This window comes from Lissotriton vulgaris, chromosome 9 (genome assembly GCF_964263255.1).
Source record: "Lissotriton vulgaris chromosome 9, aLisVul1.2, whole genome shotgun sequence".
Lineage (NCBI taxonomy): Eukaryota > Metazoa > Chordata > Amphibia > Caudata > Salamandridae > Lissotriton > Lissotriton vulgaris.
This window is the reverse complement of record NC_141697.1, coordinates 332,892,853-332,912,646: the sequence shown is the minus strand read 5'-3', so window position 1 is coordinate 332,912,646 and position 19,794 is coordinate 332,892,853. Positions and strand designations below refer to the sequence as shown.

Below are 19,794 nucleotides of genomic sequence, written 5' to 3'. Positions count from 1 at the left end.
CGACAACTGGCGACGAGAGGTGAGACGACGCGCAGATCGTCGCACATCGATTGACGGCGACATCGGAGTATCAAGAAGAAGAACCAGGTGCCCACCCTGGATGTGCCAAGAAAAGAGGAGGAAAGGAGCGACATCGGAGCACACCCGACCGCTTCTGAAGAATCGCCTGGCAAACTGCGGTAAGCGCGAAGGAACGCGTAATCGCGAGAGTCTCGGTGGCCATTTTGAGATCAGGCGGCTGGGCCAATCAGAGGCGAGATCGGGTAAGCGGCCACTTCCAGGTCAGGCAAGCGAGATTTCGATCGCGAAGTCTCACGAGAAGAGCAGCGGCCATTTTGAAAAAAGACCACCACAAAGAGGGACCATAGAAATCAACAGGGCGGCCATTTTAAGGTCAGGCAAGGAAGAAAAGAAGCAAAAAGGATAAGAAAAAAGACAAGAATAAAGTCAAAAAGGACTAGGAAAGCCCAGAAAAGGCTAAACTAAGCAAAATAAAGGAAGAAAAAGAAACAAACAAAAGAGAAAAGAAGATAAAAAGGCAAACAAAAAGAAAAGGGAGGAAACAGACAGTAAAAGAAGAAAAAGAAGAAAAAAAACAAAGAGCAAAAGAAACATAAAAACGCACAAAGGAGCGAAAGAACAAGAGGAGGAAAGAGCAGATAAAGGCAAGAATGGCAGACCCAAAGCCCAGCGCACAATACAGGAGACCACTGCCGTTCAACTTATCGGAGCAACAAACAGGAATTCGATGGGAGAAGTGGATCAGACGGTTTGAAAGATATATGGAAGCAACAGATGTAACAGACGGAAAGAGACTAGGGTTACTGCTGAACTTAGCAGGGGATGACGTCAAAGAACTTCTGGTGACACTGCCTACCAAAGAAACAAAGACATACGAGAAACTAAAGAAATGCCTGACGGCCAAATTTGACCCACAACGGAATATTGACTTTGAACGATATACCTTTATTGCGTGTCAACAAGTAGACGAAACGCTAGATGACTTCGCGACAAGGCTGAGAAAACTGGTGACACATTGTGAGTTCGACAAATTTGATAACGAACAAGCAATAAGGCTATGGATCATAGAAGGCTGTCGCGACACAGGATTCAGGGCAAGAATACTCAAGGAACCGACCTCATTGGAGAACATCCTGTCACTAGCGAGAGCAGAGGCGAGAGCAACAGAACATGCCAAGGAAATGGAAAGAGGGAAGAACGTTGAAATCGAAAAAGCACACCTCATGACAACCAGATATCGCACAGGCAGATGGAAGAATGACTGGAGGGAACAAAAAGAGAGGAGACAACCTGAAGGAACATGCTACAGGTGCGGAATGGCATTTCCACACAGAGGCCCGTGCCCAGCGTTTGGCCAGACGTGCAAAAGATGCAATGGAAGAAATCACTGCGCCAGTATGTGCCAAGGCGTACAAGTCAGAGACGATAGAGGAAGAACAGGAAGACAACAAGAGTCGACAACAAGGTACGTCAGGTATATCGACAGAGAAAGGAGAAGTTCATCACGAGGGTCAGGCGAAGAAGAGGAAGAAGAGAAAGTGGAAAGACTATACCACATGTCGGAGGTGCACACAGAGCTGAGTGGGGAAGACGAAAAAGGAGAAACAACACACCTAACAGACAGAAACACCCCAGGAAAGACGGACTCAGCAAAGATAAGAGTAGGAGCGCATGAAGTGGAATTTGTACTGGACAGTGGTGCAACATGCAATGTCATGTGTGTATCAGAGTACGAGAAGATGGAAGTCAAGCCGATACTGAGAGCGTCCAAGGTGAAGGTTTTCACCTGGGGGTCAAAGAAACAGGTAACAAACCTAGGAAAGTTCACAGAGGAACTGAGATATAAAGACAAAAAGAACAAAGAGGACATCCATGTTCTAAAAGGCGATGTCCCAGGACCATGCCTGATGAGCAACAGCACCGCCCAAACGATGGGCCTTATAACCATGACATATGAAAAAAACAAAAGACACACTGAGAGCAAGCGAAGAGAAGACGCAGGGACCAGAGAAAGAGGAAGAGAACGAAAAATAATCACTGAGGGAACAAACGCAACAAAGGGCGGCCGTAGAAAGAGGAGCTAGAAGCAGACGAAGAGAGGCTGGCAAGCGGAGAGCAGACGGAGGACAACAGAAAACCAGAAGCAAAGCTGATGGCAGAGAACAACGACCACGGGGGGAATGCAAGGGGACAAAGAGACTAAGTGATAAAACGTAAGAGACAGAGACTGGGGAGAAGGGTCGACCAGACCTGTGGTGGTGTTTTGTATTTTTTTTTTCCTCGCTCTCTCTCTCTCTCTCTCTCTCTCTCTCTCTCTCTCTCTCTCTCTCTTATATATATATATATATATATATATATATATATATATATATATATATATATATATATATAAACATTTGTATGCAACAAAGGGGGAGATGTCGTGACCTGACAGATAAGGACTGGAGGACACTAGGACCCTGTGAGTCATGAGGAAGGTGACCAGGTCACCGGACACCACATCCGGTTAGGGGACAGGAAGGACAGGCAGATCGACCAGGATGGACGTGTATGTGACCTGCAGCAGAGATAACAGAAATAAAGAATCCTTGAACAACTAACCTGTGTGCACAGTTCGGTGTTTCTCCAGCGCCCAATCGTGCGACACGACAATGGACTGTCAGACCTCAAACAGGGAAACAATCTACAGGGGAAGGAGGCCCTCACCCAGCTTACCTGAGAATAACAATGTTAAAAGATGTTAAAAAGAAAAGGCCTGCAGCTTGCTTGAAAACAGAAAACTGTTTTCAAAGTAAAAAGCCTCAAAGAACGACTAGCTCTACCTGGGAACCCATCACAAAAGTGAGTACCTAGTTAAAGTAATGATAAAAACCTTACTCTCTCAAAAAGCGCAAAGCAGAAAACATGAGATAACTATGACCTTTAGTGGTAAACTTTCTCTTCCGCACACCATGTGACCAGTAGCTAGAATAAATGGTCTTTGTGGATAGGCGGGGAGAAACGAGAAGAACATCCACCATTCCAAAAGCAAGTGTATGGCACTAAAATGGCTTTATTCAATCTGCATGAAGAAATTTGCAAAAGGAGGCCCTCCTTGAGAGTAAGCGAAGGACGTAATCTAAAAAAGCCAGTGGAAAAAATACAGGCATTCTACGTAAGCACTACTCTGGTGCCCACAGCCATACACAGACAGTCGGTACTCTCCATACCAAATTTAATACATTATTTTGCTGCATCCTGTCCGTCCTAGAGAATCTTACAAGGGTTTAGTTTAGTTTCATCATCTGAGATCACTGGCAAGATATCCACCACTTTCTTCAAAAATGTGTGCCAATACAAGCCCAGGAGGCATCTGGTATTGACAGACTTGAGAGCGAGGGTAGCCAAGGAGGGCATCTGTTTCGCGAATGTTTCCATTCTTTTCCATTCCCCTATTAGGTGGGGTGATGGACAATACATTGGGGTTCAAGCAGCTTGTCAACTCTTAAAGATACGCCATTCTGCAGATTGCACATCCTAGACAGTTTCCCAAAGAAGTAACGATATGAGTGTGGAAGACAAGGGTGCAATTTGAAGATGAAAATTGCCATCATACAAGAAACTGCAGAGGCCAGTTCTTTTAAACTATACCTCTAGTTTCACTTCAAAATCTATGCAGTGCTGATTTGCGACTATGTACAGATGCCAAAATTGCCACATCAGAGATAAGTAAATTGTGGTAAGCTGGAAATTGTAGGTCACTTCTTTCAATCAAACCAGAAAGGATGGAAGGACATGTTCTCAGAGTAATACTAGTGGTTAGGGTTAATTTAAGCATTTCCATACATCAAAGTCAGTCTTTTAGAATGGAAAAGACAATCACTCTAATATGAGTGAATAGGCAAATGATAAACCTACTACAGAATGAACGTTGAGGTGAAAATGCAGTGAACATAAATATTTCAATATTTGTGCAGCTTCAACTTTCGATAACAGTTACAAAATATCAACTGCTGAACAGGGGTATTTGGGGTTTAAGTGGGAATCATGGTTACATATAAGACAACTGTGTTGTCTCAGTGTGGACTGATACCACACCACAGGTATATTTTGTCCATACCCACCAGGTAGGATTTGCAAAATAAATGATGTGGATGTGCTCAATTCTGGCTGTGGTCTAACTGATCTAGTTTAATTTTTAGTGTAAGTCAACTTACTGACTTTTTCTTTTAACAACCATCAACCAATAGCTGGGCTCAACATTTAAAAGAGAGTAAAAAAAAATGTTGAACCAAGCTCAGAGTTAACACGAGTTTTGCCATCTCTGCAGTCCTTCTACGTGTGAGCTTTGAACTACTATATTATCCTGTTCTTACAAAATGCGTTTGAATCATATTATGTTTTTTCCAACCTTTGATTTTGATCTTACATAAATGGATAACATACTTTTAGACAAATAGAAAAGTTTGATTTCTAGACTAGGATAAGCTTTTAACCATAAATCATATGTAAGTGATTTGCAACCATATAAATCAAGAACTAGAAGTACCTGGAATATTCGGTCTGCGTATGGTGGCAAAGCTGCAGGAGAATATGTCGGATCCATATCCGTAAACTCCTCTGCAAAATTGCCAACGTCCAACTCATCGCGGATAACTGGCTTAAATGGAGCTGGTACTTTCTTTTTAGACAAATGATCCCAGTTTATTTTCTAAAACAGAAACAGTAAGGTATTTTAATGCAGATTTTCACTTGAACTTAAATTAACCATTACATTCTTCAGATTGTTGTAAAAGTATAAACAGACTGGCAGAACCAACCAATTTATTAACGTCTCCAAAAAATCTAGAATAACTAACATCCTCAGGAAGCTTAATTAATTGAGGACGTTTCAGAAACCTTCAAGTTGGAAGTTGTATGCATTTAAGAGTGCGCCTACTAAGTGAGCTCTCATATTAAATCCCGGCACTTCTGTTATAAGGAATATGCTACTTACCAGTATGCATCTGTTCTTGGCATAGAGGGCTGCAGAGTGGTACATTATGAATAGATCGCCATCTGGTGGTGGGCTCGGATGATTGCACTTGTTTTTCTCTTGGAGAGTCTTTTGTAGCTTGGTGACTCCTCCTTTGGTTGCTAGTGCGCATGGGCATCGGCTCCATCCTTAGATTGTTTTGCCATAGTAGGGTTAGATGGAGTAGTATGATAGAATACAGATAGAAATGCCCATGTAAGTGTATCTAAATAAGATAATGTTGGAACAGACACAGGTTTCCGGGGAGGCTAGGAGGGCATGTACCACTCTGCAGCCCTCTATGGCAAGAACAGATGCATACTGGTAAGTAGCATATTCCGTTCGAGGCATATGGGCTGCAGATGGTACATTATGAATAGACTATACAGCAGTTCTCTCCCTAGCGGTGGTCGCCCGTGTCTGTTGCAACAGTCTGAAATAAAGTCTTTAATACAGCTTGTCCCACTCTAGCTTGTTGGGTTGTGTGCACATCTACACAATAGTGCTTTGTGAAGGTATGCGGTGTAACCCAGGTAGCTGCTTTGCATATGTCATCTAGTGGAATGTTTCCCAAGAATGCCATAGATGCTCCTAGTTTATGTGTAGAGTGAGCTCTAGGAGGAACAGTTAATGTCCTCTTTGCTTTTAAGTAGCATATTTGTATACATTTTACAATCCATCTGGCAATGCCTGCTTTAGAGATGGGATTGCCCTTATGTGTAGGAGAAAACGCTACAAATAGCTGTTTTGTCTTTCTGAAAGTTTGTGTTATTTCTATATAATACAATATTGCCCTTCTGACATCTAATGTATGTAGGGCCCTTTCCGCTACTGTTTGTGGTTTTGGAAAGAAGACCGGTAGTTCCACTGACTGGTTGATGTGGAATGCTGAAATTACTTTAGGCAAGAATTTTGGGTTTGTTCTAAGAACCACTTTGTTTTGGTGTAGCTGCATGAATGGTTCTTGAATTGTAAACACTTGCAACTCACTTACTCTTCTGAGTGAAGTGATAGCTATGAGAAAGGCCACCTTCCATGTGAGGAATTGTATTTCACACCTATACATAGGTTCAAAGGGTGGTCCCATTAGTCTGGTAAGTACTATGTTGAGATTCCAGACTGGGGAAGGTGGTAGTCTTGGTGGAATGACTCTTTTGAGTCCTTCCATGAAGGCTTTAATTGCTGGTACTTTAAACAGGGAAAGATGTTGTCTGTTTTGTAGGTACGCCGCTATAGCTGCGAGATGAACTCTGATAGAGGTATATGCTAAGTTGCATTGCTGCAAGTGTAGTAAATAGCAAATAATCTGTTTAGTGGATGCGTCCAGAGGGTTGATGTGATTACTGTTACAGTGTACAGCAAACCTTTTCCATTTTGCTGCATAGCATGCTCTGGTGGTAGGACGTCTTGCTTGTTTAATGATTTCCATACATTCTGGAGGTAAAATCTAAATATCCAAACTCTATGACCTCAGGAGCCAGATCGCTAGGTTCAATTGTTTGGGATCTGGGTGCATTATTTCTCCATGGTTCTGTGTAAGGTGCATGGGTAATAATCTTAGCTTTTGATGTGGCACCTGTGATAGTTGCAGTAGCGTGGTGAACCACAGCTGTCTTGCCCACGTGGGTGCTACTAGTATCATTGTCATTGAGTGCTGTTGCAGTTTCCGAACCACTAATGGAAATAGTGGGAGGGGGAAAAGCGTAAGCAAATTTGTTGGACCAATTTATCCATAGTGCATTGCCATGGGACCGGTGGTGTGGGTGCCTGGATGCGAAGTTTTGGCATTTTGCGTTCTGATGATTGGCAAACAGATCCATCTCTGGTTGCCCCCATCTTTGGAAGAATGGCTGCAGTATCTGGTCGTGCAGCTCCCATTCGTGTACTTGTTCTGACTCTCTGCTTAGGATGTCTGCTATCTGATTTTGAACTCCTGGTAGGTGTTCTGCTAACAGATAGATCTTTTGAGGAATGGGCCATCTCCAAATGTCCTGTGCTAGTTTGGATAGTTGGAGAGAGTGTGTCCCCCCTGTTTTTGAATGTAATACATTGCAGTCATGTTGTCTGTTCTGATCAGGACTGCCTTGTTGGTTATTTGCATTTGGAAAGCTTTCAATGCTAGAAATACTGCTAGTAGTTCCAAGTAGTTGATGTGCAGTTTCTTTTGCTGCACACTCCATTTCCCCTGCACTGTGTATTTGTCCATATGCGCTCCCCATCCGGAGAGCGATGCGTCTGCTGTCAGTATCAGTTGTGGAATCGGTTCTAGGAACGACATTCCCTTGGAAATGTTTGTTGTGTTCCACCACTTCAGAGAGCGATGCGTACGGTCGTCTACCAACACCAGATCTGAAATCTGACCTTGAGCCTGATTCCACTGTGCCGCTAGACACTCCTGTAGTGGACGCATCTGTAGTCTGGCATGTGGTATTAGTAGTATGCAGGAGGACATCATGCCTAACAGCTGCATAAACACTCGTGCTGGTAGTGAGTTTTGTGGTTGAAATCTTTGTATCAACGTGACCATTGTTTGTATCCTGATTGGATTGGGGTATGCTTTGGCTCTTTCTGTGTCTATAGTAGCCCCCAGGTATTGTTGAATCCTAGTTGGTTGTAGGTGGGATTTCTTGTAGTTCACTGTAAACCCTAGGTGGTGCAGTAATTGAATGGTCTTCTGTGTGTTGTGAAGACATTCTTCTTGTGAATTGGCCTTTATTAACCAATCGTCCAAGTAAGGGAAGACATGTATTTGTTGTCTTCTTAGGTGTGCTACAACCACTGCTAGGAATTTTGTGAACACTCTTGGTGCCGTTGTGACCCCAAACGGAAGGACCTTGAACTGATAATGTTGTCCTTCCACTACAAACCTTAGGTATTTTCTGTGGGCTTTGTGAATTGGGATGTGAAAGTAAGCGTCTTTTAGATCCAGTGTAGAAAGAAAGTCCCCTTTTTTCAGTAAAGGAAGTACTTGTTGGAGCGTGACCATGTGGAAATGTTCTGAGTTTATGTATGCATTAAGAGGTCTGAGGTCTAAGATTGGTCTTAGAGACCCGTCTTGTTTGGGGATTAGGAAGTATAGAGAGTATACTCCTGTCCCTTGTTGATGTTTTGGAACCTTCTCTATGGCATGCTTTTGTAGCAGTGATAGTACTTCTTCTTTTAACAATGTCAGATGGTCTTGACTCATTGGACGCTGTTTGGGGGGGGATGTTTGGTGGGGTAGCTGTGAGTTCTAGGCAATAACCATGTTGGATAATTTGTTTCACCCACTTGTCTGATGTGATGTTTTCCCAGACAGGTAGGAACTGTGATAGACGTCCCCCGACCGGTGTTATGTGGTCTGGGGGGAGTTGTATTAAGTCACTGTTTTGGGGTTGGGGAGTTGCGGTTGTTATTATTTCCGCGACCTCTACCCTTGTTGTTGTTACCTCTGTAACTGCCTCTTGAATTACCTCTTGGTGATGTTGGTGTAAAAGAGGTAGATTGCTGACTTGTTCCTGTACTTTTTGAGCCCCCTCTATAGGTGGATCTACAAAAGGAACCCCTTTGTGTTGGCTGTTGTAATGCTCCCATTGACTTAGCCGTTTCTGTGTCCTTTTTCATCTTTTCTAAAGTCTCATCTGTGCCTGTGCCGAAAAGTGTCTTCTGATCAAAAGGTTGGTTCAATAAAGATGTTTGTACTTCTTGTTTGAACCCTGAGACTCTAAGCCATGCATGTCTTCTTATCATGACACTGGTGTTCATGGATCTTGCTGCAGTGTCTGCTGCGTCCAGGGCGCATTTAATGGAAGTGTTAGTTATTATCTTTCCTTCCTGTATAAGCTGATCTGCCCTTTTCTGATGTTCTTTAGGGAGATGTGTGATGAGCTTTTCTAACTCATCATAGTGCGCCCTATCATAGCCAATACACAAGCGCTACTTGCACGCTATGCGCCAGCTGTTTGCCGCTTGTGATGCTACTCTTTTCCCTGATGCATCTATTAATTTTGACTCTTTATCAGGTGGAGGGGCTTCTCCCGTAGATAATGAGTTTGCACTTTTGCGAGCGTTGCAAACAACAAGCGAGTCCAGAGGTACCTGACCCTTGATAAATATTGGGTCCTTTGGAGCTGCCTTATATTTTTTATCAATTCTTGGGTTTAACACCCTAGCCCTAGCCCACCCTAGCCCTCATGGGTCTTTAAATATGTCTGTTGTGTGACTGAGAAGACCCTTCAGCATAGGTAGAGTACCTGATGTTCTTTGTGCAGTAGGTAGTGTAATAGGAAATCCTCTACGTGAGGTTCTGTATGTAGGTCTACCTTATGATATTTTGCTGCCCTATTAATGAGCTGTACAAAACCTGTGTTATCATCAGGTGGGGAAGGTTTTGAGGGATATAACTGTGGGTCGTTGTCCTCATCTGACCCTGCGTCATAATGCTCCCATGGGTCTTCCTCATCTGGGATAGATTCATCGTCCCCATGAGGTTCCCCCTCCCCTGTGTCACTGTCTACATCTGTGTGAGGTGTAGATGGTCTTGGTGTAGAAGGTAGAGGAATAGTTGGCATAGTGTGAGGAATAGAAGAGGGTGTGACCTTAGGTCGAGGATAAGTAGGAGGAGTTGTATTTGTCCCCATTGTTCTCTTCTTAGAAGGAATAGCTTTGTCCTCTAGCTGTTCATTCTTCCTCTTCTTCGTCACCACTTTGCCAGTTTGTGGATCGATAAACAAAATCTTTTGTTTCGGATCGGTTTGTTGCTCCTGTGTCGGTACCGAAGCTTTTGGTTCCGAAAGGTGCCTTTGCTTCCGATCGTCAATGTTTGGTGTCTTCGGCACCGAAGATATTTAATCGAGTCCGATTTTTTCGGTGCCGAGTGAGTCTTCGACGTCGAAGCATGTTTCGGTTTCGACATGGAATGTTTCGATCCTGAGCTTTCCCTTGCGTGAAGCTTCGGTGTCGAAGTCGATGTCGACCATTTCTCGGATCCGACATGGTGGGAGGCCGAGAGTTTCAGTTTCAGTTTCGTTGCCGGGCCCGAAGGCGGGGCGTTGGAAACTTTTTTCAGCGGTTTGACCGGGCTCGAAGGCGGGGACGTTACCGCACGGGGTCAGTTTTTTGGTAAGGGGACGTCGTCACTCACGGTTTGTTGAACGTCAAGTTCTTCGACCTCCGACTCGTCCCCTTCCGACCCCGACTGTTCTTCATGATCCTCTTCTTCTTCGAGGTTCTGGTCTTCGAACAGCTCCGGGATTGCCTCCGACTGCATTCTGGAAACCTCGTGTCTTCGAGCTCGACGGTTTCTAATCGTCGACTTGGAAGAAAATGCTGCGCAGGCTTCGCAGTCCCTGGATTCGTGTTCAGGCGACAGGCAGAGGTTGCACACCTCGTGTAGGTCCTTGTGTGGGAACTTAGCACCACACGTTGGACATTTCTTAAATGGAGTCCTTTCCATGGACTCCGGGCTTGACCACGTCGAGAAGGCCTCCTGTTCGTCGACGTAGATCAAAGTTTTTCTTTGATGTTGGAATCGAAACGCGACGGAATGGAAATGAAATCGCGTTCGATAACAATACCGTCGAATTGGAAAGGGAATACGCGCCGAAAAGTCACTTCTTTCCGAAGTCGATCTGGAGCGCTTCAATCCTCATCCGAACCCGATGGCGGAAAAAAACAATCAAAGGATGGAGCCGATGCCCATGCGCACTAGCAACCAAAGGAGGAGTCACCAAGCTACAAAAGACTCTCCAAGAGAAAAACAAGTGCAATCATCCGAGCCCAACACTAGATGGCAATCTATTCATAATGTACCATCTGCAGCCAATATGCCTCGAACAAACAATTATGCAAACCCATAGAAATGTTTTATTACTGATAACACTTTTTTAGTTTACATATAGTGTTCATGCCTGGTATTCAAAATATAACAAAGACATGTATAAACAAATAGCAAACTAGGAGGTGTATTTTATATCTGCATGCAGCAAATTACACAAGAAACCAAATTCGGCCTAAGAGTGTCAAATCCACCTGGACGCCAACCCTGAAAATCTTTCTGGAGGAGCTTGAGGATTTGATCAGTTCCCACTCGCAATGTTTTTTCTTCTAAAAACAATTCAAGGGACCAAATGTGTTCTCTACGTTGTGCCCCATAGCTTTAGTACCTGCCCCACCATGATTACGTACAACCACAGTTCAACTAGAAGCAGTGCTTTAAATGGAAAAAATAAGTGCAGGTACCCACCAGCTTTAACGGAAGGGGCGGGGTTCCTGGCGTGGCTAAGGGCTTGGTTGGGAGACAAACATTTAGGATTTTCTTGGTGTGTAACTGTGCACAGTAAATCAGCAACTGTTCTGCCATCTGTAGAGCATTCTTTGTATCTTGGCGTGTACAAAAGGGTAATTTTACCAGTAACTTTCAAATTTCCTGTGTGCAATTTGACTCTGTGCTTGTGGCTCATGAAAGCTTTTTGTATTATTGTCACATTATGCACAATTATGGATACTGTGGCCAATTTGTGAAAGAAACTTGCGCAATAATAAACCATGATCCCTTCCTAGTTAGGAGATTGACAAATGTTGAGAGCAAAAGAGAAGTTGCCTCCCTGCAAGTTTGTATAAGGAGTTTAGTTCAGAAGAGAGAAAGAAGCATTACATATGGGGTGGTAGGTTGGAGAACGTTTTTGAGTTCACTCTTCAATAAGATTCTGACTGAGGTCAAGCGATTTGCCCACGTGGGGCACGCAAAACAGGCCCCGTGAGACTCTGGGGTTCTCAACTGTTGAAGGATGTACAATAGATTACAGATTACAGATTTGGCTGTGGCCTCAAGTCGAAGCCCTACTCACTTGCACAGTTATGTACACAGTCAAGAGTATGGGGATAGAGACACATCCCGACAGGTAGGCATGCGCATAGTGAGGGGACAGGGCAATGTGCCATTCAAAGAATCATAGTACAGGGTCAGCTGTTTTGAAGGTTAAAGCAGATATTGAGGAGAATAAAACTCTCTAAAAGAGTAGGTTTTCCATTTGAAGCTGATTTTATAATTACATCTACATCCTTTATATTGGTTTACAGATACGCATTTAAATGGGAGCTGCAAAGCATATCAGGTGTATACATTAGAATAGATTGCTCACACCCCTACGCAGGTCTTGCAGGACTCTTATTCAAAAACTGAACCACTTAAAGGTTATGTTAGAATTGCCAGATAACCAAGCAAAGAACAAAAAGAGTTTTTCGAGATTCCCTTAGTGATGCGTTGCTACTTGGTGTCCACAAGCATTTTCCCCTTTCTTCCTTCTTGATGTCTCTCCTCCTTCTACCCATGAAACCCCTATTTTTTCCTGCCCACCGATTAATTCTCACCCCTTGACTTTTGTCTATCTCACATGCCTAAACCTTTCCCATGCTAGTTTCTACTTTCTGTCCCTCATGTCTTGCACCTGTTTTTTCCTTCCTTATATTCGTCTATCCACACTTCTCCTTTCTCTTCTCTGCCTTGTCTGTCTTACTCTCACTTGCCCAGTCTCTTTCTCTCCTATATTTCTCTCCTCCTTCACTCGGTTGCCTTACTTCATTATTTTTCTCCTGTCTTTCTAGAGCTTTTCATCTCTTTTCCCTGTCTTTAGGAAGCACTTTGTCCTATTTCTGCATCACTTTATCTCCCTACCTCTTTTCCCTTTTCTCTCTCTTTAATCCAAGCAGTTGTGGAGAAGCTCAGGCCCACCTCTTTCCCCTCTGTACATCAAGATAGGCGAGATAAAGCTCAATGCAGATTATGGTTAGTCAGACCCCAGCCAGAACACCTTTGTCAGCTAAAGTGCGCCTGGTGGCCAGGCACACAATCGGCCTGCTCCAAATCACATCGGAACAGACCAGGGCGGGCAGACCGATTGTGCATACATCAGCCTGCACAACAAGACTAATCTTAACATAATCGAATGGGTGGGTGTGTGCAAGATGGCGATGCAAGACACAATTAATGAGCACACGTTGTTCATTCATTCAAGCAAGTGAAGATACTGCTCTCTGCTGATTGCAGCGCAAGCTCTGCTGCCTGATCACACGCCACAGCCATGCAATTAGGTGCTCTGTGATTCACTGACAGTCTGGGAATAGCTAAGAACTGTGTGCTGCTAAGCCCATGTGAGTACCGGTACTCTCCTCTAATGAAAAGTTCCAGTACTCAAGGGAAGAAAATTGAAAAGTGTCGGTACTCAGTACCAATGAGTACCGGCCCATTTAAAGCACTGACTAGAAGTTATAGAAACAAAGCATATGAGCAACACAAATATACACCACTAGTTAGTGCATAACAATAGGATTGTCACCACCCGAAGGAAAGCGGTTATTAGCAATGTCCCCTCTGGCTACCTTTTTCTTTACTCAAGGTCCTTTCCAGCATCTGCAAAAAAATCAATTTCTACAAGGAAGCGGAGTTAGCAACATAGGGATAAATATATACAATATTTAGTCTTATTTCAATTGCAGCAACTTAGAAGAATGATTGCCCTCCTTTACCACAGATCGACGGCAAAGTTCTAGGATATGAGATAGATTGAGAGAACGGATTGTTACATCTGAAAACTGGAAATGTAATCAAAGAAAAAAGCACATGACTTGCTAAGATTCAAGACACATTTTATACTTTTTGAGCTACTTTATTGGCATATATAGCAACACGCAAGGATCTATACAAAAGTTAATCCATGACAATAAACAATGTTAACAGTTTACAATAATATATACAAAATATACACAAATAGAAAATGAAATCGAAGGTCTCATATCATATCTAGCGAAGATTCAAAACTTCTTTTACCTGGAAAAAAGGGTGTTTTTTTATTTCATCCGATCCGCTTGGTCCACACCCTAGCCTTTTCTTTGGATCTTTTATTAAAAGAGATTGAATTAGATCTTTAGCTACAGCACTCATTTGATGCGGATAAACTGGGTCACTTTTTAAGATTCTCCTGTAAGCAAGGAATATTGCAAGATTAAAATATAAAGTGCATTAAAATCTCCACGAAAGCACACTCTTGGAGAGAAAGTGCAAGTTACCTTTAGTCCTTAGTACCCCCTTTCCTCATAACTTGTGGTATGTCCAGGCCAGTAGCCAAAGCACAGATAATGTTTGCTGAACACAAATTAGGTAATGAAAAGAAGCCACAAATAGCCTCCCACAATATATACATGGATGTTTTTCAGATTTTTCAGTTCTCTAAACCTTAATCTGTGTCAATGGCTACGTGAAGTAGGTGAGCAAGTCATCTATAGAATGGGAGATTACCAGTATAAGCATCACCACAGTTAATAACTTGTACGCACAGAACACTCACTCCCTCAATCCTGAAGATTTTAGAGTATGATAAAACACAATCGAAGAAATATTTATTTTATCAATGGTAACAGCTGTGCAAGAGGAGTATTTTCAATGACATAAAGTTCATTGTTTCAGTTAATTTAAACTATAACAAAATGTGCAAAATAAAACTATAATTCATTACGATTTATAAGATCTCAAAAGGTGTATCCAGACAGAAGATTCAAGTCATACAACTTGATTAATGAGTTTGGCAGGATGTGGCGTGGCAAACTCCACAGCCATTTTACAACAACAAAAGAGCGACTACAACTTTATTAAAGGGCCAGTTGTTCACATTAAAAACAGTGAGATCACTTGGAGGTTTATATTAGAGCCCCAGTGACCTGGTGTGAGTGGTCAACATGTTTCTGCTGTTTGTTGCTTACTAAGCATGTTGACCACTCACAAGTTGTTGGGGTCCAGCTGTGATCTTTTATCACACTATTCATTCATCACTGATCACATATATCACTTCACACTTTTGCAATACCTGATCCGCTGCAATCGCAGGCGTCGAAGCACACAGGGGGGATACTCGGTCCCTCCTGTGGCGAACCCCATGATGAAGCATGTCACCACTAGGGTGAGTGAGGGTTCTTTTAGGAAATAGTTTTTTCTCCTTTTCCTTTTCTTTCAGTTCTTTGACCGCACATTTAATTTAGTTTATTCACTGTGTGTTTCTTTACTTAGGCACCTTGTCTCTTAGAAATCCACAGCAGTAGGCGCTCTTTTGTTGTTGTAAATTGTGATTTAGGGGTAGGAGATTAGCCTGTTACACCCTTCCTCTCTGGTTGTATATACACAAACTCCACAGCCAACCGCCCTCCAGATTATAAATTGTAATCCAGGCAGGCGGCCCTGCGGCGGCTGGCCCAAGGAGCTGGCTTTCAAAGGCTCATAGGAGAGCCTTTGAAAGGCAGCGCCGTGGGCCGCCACAGGACGTTCCAGCACGGCATGGACTTTACAGTCTATGCCGTGCTGGAACAGGGGGTGCATGCATAACCAGTCCTGGAGACAACAGGGGGCTCTGTAGGCCCCCCTTTATTTCCTCATCGCCACACTTTTCATGGTGGGCTCACTGCCATGAAAAGTGTGGTCGTGAAGAAACTCTTATTATGCTTTGCGGTGCTGCAGTGGCACTGCCAGCATTATGCGAGCGTCTGACCGTCGCAACACCGCCAGGGATCGCGGGTCCCTGTTATTTGCGGTGGTCCTATGGCGGTCCGACCGCAGTAATCATCATAATAAGGCAGTCAGACCACTGGTACTTTGGTTGCTGCACTGCCACCATGGGTTTGGCGATCCACTGGACAACCAAACTTATAATTAGGCACTTAATATGTTGCATTTTGTGCAAATAGGCAGCCATAAAATGATGCATTCATTTTTTTACATGGTTCCTGCCAATGGCATCTTAAAATAAATTAAACCGTAAAAAGTGGTGGGAAATTATGAATCCTTCTACAGTTTGTGCATACTTTAAATGTTAACAGATAAAACTGATCACTATACAATGAAGTAGGTTAAAGAGGTGCCTTGCTGGGTAACCATTTCATGGCAGACAAACATCACAGGAATGTATCTTTCTCAGGTTGGTGAGTATTATATACATTTGCAAATAAAACTGAAACTTATGTGATAAAATTAGGTTCACTAAGTACCTCCCTCAGCCAGCATTGCATAGCAGTCAAAACATCCTAGTTGTTACCTTTGCATGCGACAAGAACACCTAGGCCAGGTCCAAGTGTGCAATACTAAAATAATATGAGTGCTAAGTAAACTGGGCCACTATGTGCTTCTTTTCACCATGTGTTCGACCCAGGAAAATTTTATGGGGGTTTTGAGAACCCAAGCTTCTTGCTATGGGCCAATGCCAGGCATTTAACAAACTTGCAGTTAAGCTGTGGGTTGCCCGTGTTGAGGCACGCCATTATGGACTCCCTGCCTGTGTGGAATCCTCTGTCATTGAAGCGTCTCTTTAGTAGTTGCGAGCAATGCCTACACAGCTGAGGACAGATGCAGATCATTTGGATAAGATCATCTTCTTTATCTTTGCATAGCCAGCATAATATCAAACCTGAGCCCATGCACAAGGTCATAAGGTTGCTTTTGATGTGTACTTCAAACTGAATTGGCAGGTAGAGTGCAGAGATTCAATGACCATCCATGCGTGCGAGAGGAAGCTGAATTTGATTTCAACTTCAAAGGAAGATTGCCGTTTTGCAGCCCTACCGGCTACCTTTTTAAAAGCATCATATGGTACACTTGCCGCCCATAGTTCTGTTAAACTTAGTTGTTTGATTAAGGTGTTTAGATATTAGTTATGCTCCGAGAACTGCTCGCTTTGGAAAGATAACCATAAGGCTCTATTTGTCTTGGCCAATATTGTACCAGTTTTTTGCCGCTATTGCAAATTTGTGCTTGAGATAATTCACCCTAATCAAACAACTAAGTTTAACAGAACTAGGTGCGGCAAGTGTACCATAGGATGCTTTCAAAAAGGGAGCCGAGGCAAGCTGAACACTCACCTGAAGGTACTGATCTGCATTTTCTTAACTGCTGCGGCATCCAATCCTTTCATCGTCACACTAGTATACGTGACGGTTGGTAATAGCTTGGTGGAAATTACTGTTTGGAGTAGTTGGAAAGACGGATCATCCAATTGTTTTGTCAAAGTGGTGTAGGCGTGGATTAGTGCAGATCCCTTCTTCTCTATGTATATTTTTTGCTGCATGAAAGTACCCCCTTAGTCAAGGTATAACCCCAGGTATTTACAGTTAGTTACTATCTCCAGGTGGCATAATTTAAGACCATTGAGGCAGCATGTCCAGATCGATTGCAGACAGACACGGTTTTAGTGACATTTATCTCCAGACGGTTCATTCTTGCATAGTGTCCAAGGACAATGTACAACATAGTAAGTGCCTAATTATAAGTGATCTTTGAAGACCTACTTTGGTTAGACTAAATAGCACAATGTCATTTGCATATGGCAGGTGGGTAAGGCAAAAGGGGCCCAGGCGGAGGGATAGGAACTTTTCAAATCCAGGGCAGGTGAGAGGTCAGCCATAAAAAGATTGAACAGGTGGGGCGCTAGCACATAACCATGCTTTAAACCTTGATACGTTGAAGTGTTTCTGGATATATTCGTGCCATCTCCAATTTTTATTAGGATCCAGGTTTGTGAATACAGGGTCGCTCTTATCAGTGTATTAGGTAAACCCCACCTCTTTAGCTTATTACACAACAACTCCCTGTCTACACAGTTGAAAGCTGCTTCAAAATCAATGAAGTAGAGGAGTATCTTTTTCTTGAACTGCTTGCATTGATCAGTCAGGAGGGCAATTGATGATATATTTGTTGTGGTACTAACTCTTTTTCTGAAACCAGTCTAGTTTAAGGGGATTATGTTGTTTTTGTTTGTCCAGTCCTATAAACCCGCAAAGAGCAAGGATGCGTAGTGTTTTGCTTCTGAATCGAGGAGGGCGATAAGCCTGTAGTTGCCAGGGTTTGTCTCTATTACAAGAGAGGGACCCAATAACCCAAAGGAGTAGGGTACCAAGCGACAAATGTCAGAAAATAAGTTCCCCTTTGGTAACTATAAACCTAGGCATTCATTCAGCTCAATAATATCGACAAAAAACACTAATGCAACATTTTCAAGCAACACATAAGGAAATGCAGAATCAATCAATGTAAAAAAATATAGTAAAAATACACAATTTATTTGAACAAGTTAAGACCAGCTCAGGCTTGTATTAGGCATATCCGTTAAAAATTACATTTGAAATCGCATATACATTGACATTATACACATACACAATATATAATAAATGGCAAAAACCAATTCTAGGGACAGAAAAAAGAGGGAATAAAAATTCCTGTTAACAATGGAAGGACTACAGAGGTAGATCAAAGATCAAAACTGATTATTGTTATTAATATTCCATCAGATTTGTTGTCTCCCAAAACTCAAAGTAGTTCTCCCTTTCTTGTAAATCAACGTGTTTCGGTGGGCAATCAATTAGTAGCCAACAACTTCCTCAGGATAATATATTGTACCATCCCATTATAAACAACAAATACCTTGATCTTTCAGTTCACACTCACACCTTTTTTGGGCTTAGGTTTTACAATTGATCGGTGGAGAAGCTTCTTGCACTCCTAACTACTGACTGGGCAGCTTTTGCTGTTGGGGGCTGCGATCTGTTCTTTCTAAGAGTGAAAAAATGGGTACCTAGGAGGTTGTTATCTTTTTAACGTAATACCTAAACTTTCAAAAACATTTACGGAGGAAAGAAGCAACTCAACTATTTTGATTGAATTCCAAGTTGTTAAAGTGGCTTCTGGTCTTGAGGGGTTGTCAGTTACCAGGAATTCTACTGCTAATAGATCTGTTGAGGTTATGTCTTTTAGTTGTCGAATCTCCTCTAGTAGCTTTATGAGGTTTCCTCTCTTGAGGATGTTCTGTTGACCTTGGGTTATGTATTCTACCTTAAATAGATGTTTGTTATGCCGGACCTCAATTTTTGTAAAGGATTCCTGTGGGAGAAGAATTTTTTTTAAGTTTCTTTTGACTGTTGTGGCAAGTGTACCCGCATTTGATATCAGTGAGGTGCCATTTTGAATTCCTGTAGGGTTGTCATTTTTTCTCACTTTTGAAGGACCTCTATTCCCACCAGGGTGGATAGCTTTTGGGGGGCATGCTGAACAGGAGTGGAGTTTTTAGTGAGATGGTTTGATTACGGTCATTGGTGACAATGGACATTAAGTGCAGGTTAGATGTGCATGTTCTTAGATTATTATGTTCCCCATAGAACATGTTGTCTCTTGTTTGAGAGTGGCGATTTGTCAGGGCCATCCAGTTAAGTGGGTAAATGATTTGGACATTGGCCTTGATTTTAGGAGCTATTTCTTGGCTTGTTGCGATGTTTGGTGTGAACTCCGGGTGAACCGTCCCTGTGCTTCATTCCCCAGCTGATGATACATATGTCCGGGAGCAATTGACTAGTGTTGTTTGCTCCTGTGATGATCCATTGCTATAGTAACTTTTAGTTGCCACTTGAGTTTCCTTCAGCCTCTGTGATCGCATTTAATATTTTCATTTTAAGAGGATGTTTTGTTAGGAGAAGTTGTTGAGGCGGTGGTCGACATTGTATGTCATTCAGGGTATACAACCTTTACAACGAATCTTTTACCACGCACTACCATTACAAAGCAGTCATTACAACGCAAACCATTACAACGCATTGCGCTGGGGGGCGCTCTAGGATGGGGAATACGTTTAATTTACTATCCAACACCTTCCCTAGTGTCCACGGGGACTGGAGTTGGAATAGTAAATTAAACTATTCCCTATCCAGCACCCCAAAGCGCTATGCGTTGTAATGGTATGCGTTGTAAATACCGCGTTGTAATGGTATGCTTGGTA

General features: G+C 42.7%; 1 protein-coding gene across 5 annotated transcripts in view; it reads right to left on the bottom strand.

Moving 5' to 3' along the window:
- The window catches only part of RPS6KA5 (ribosomal protein S6 kinase A5), a 658,611-nt gene that overhangs the window by 201,184 nt on the left and 437,633 nt on the right, over window positions 1-19,794 (bottom strand). For all 5 annotated transcript variants that reach the window (XM_086937662.1, XM_086937664.1, XM_086937661.1 and 2 more), the window contains 2 exons: window positions 13,821-13,971; window positions 4,550-4,711 (listed from right to left, as the gene is read on the bottom strand). In XM_086937662.1, coding sequence (XP_086793788.1) covers window positions 4,550-4,711; window positions 13,821-13,971 — 313 coding nt within the window. The remainder of the gene's footprint in view (window positions 1-4,549; window positions 4,712-13,820; window positions 13,972-19,794) is intronic.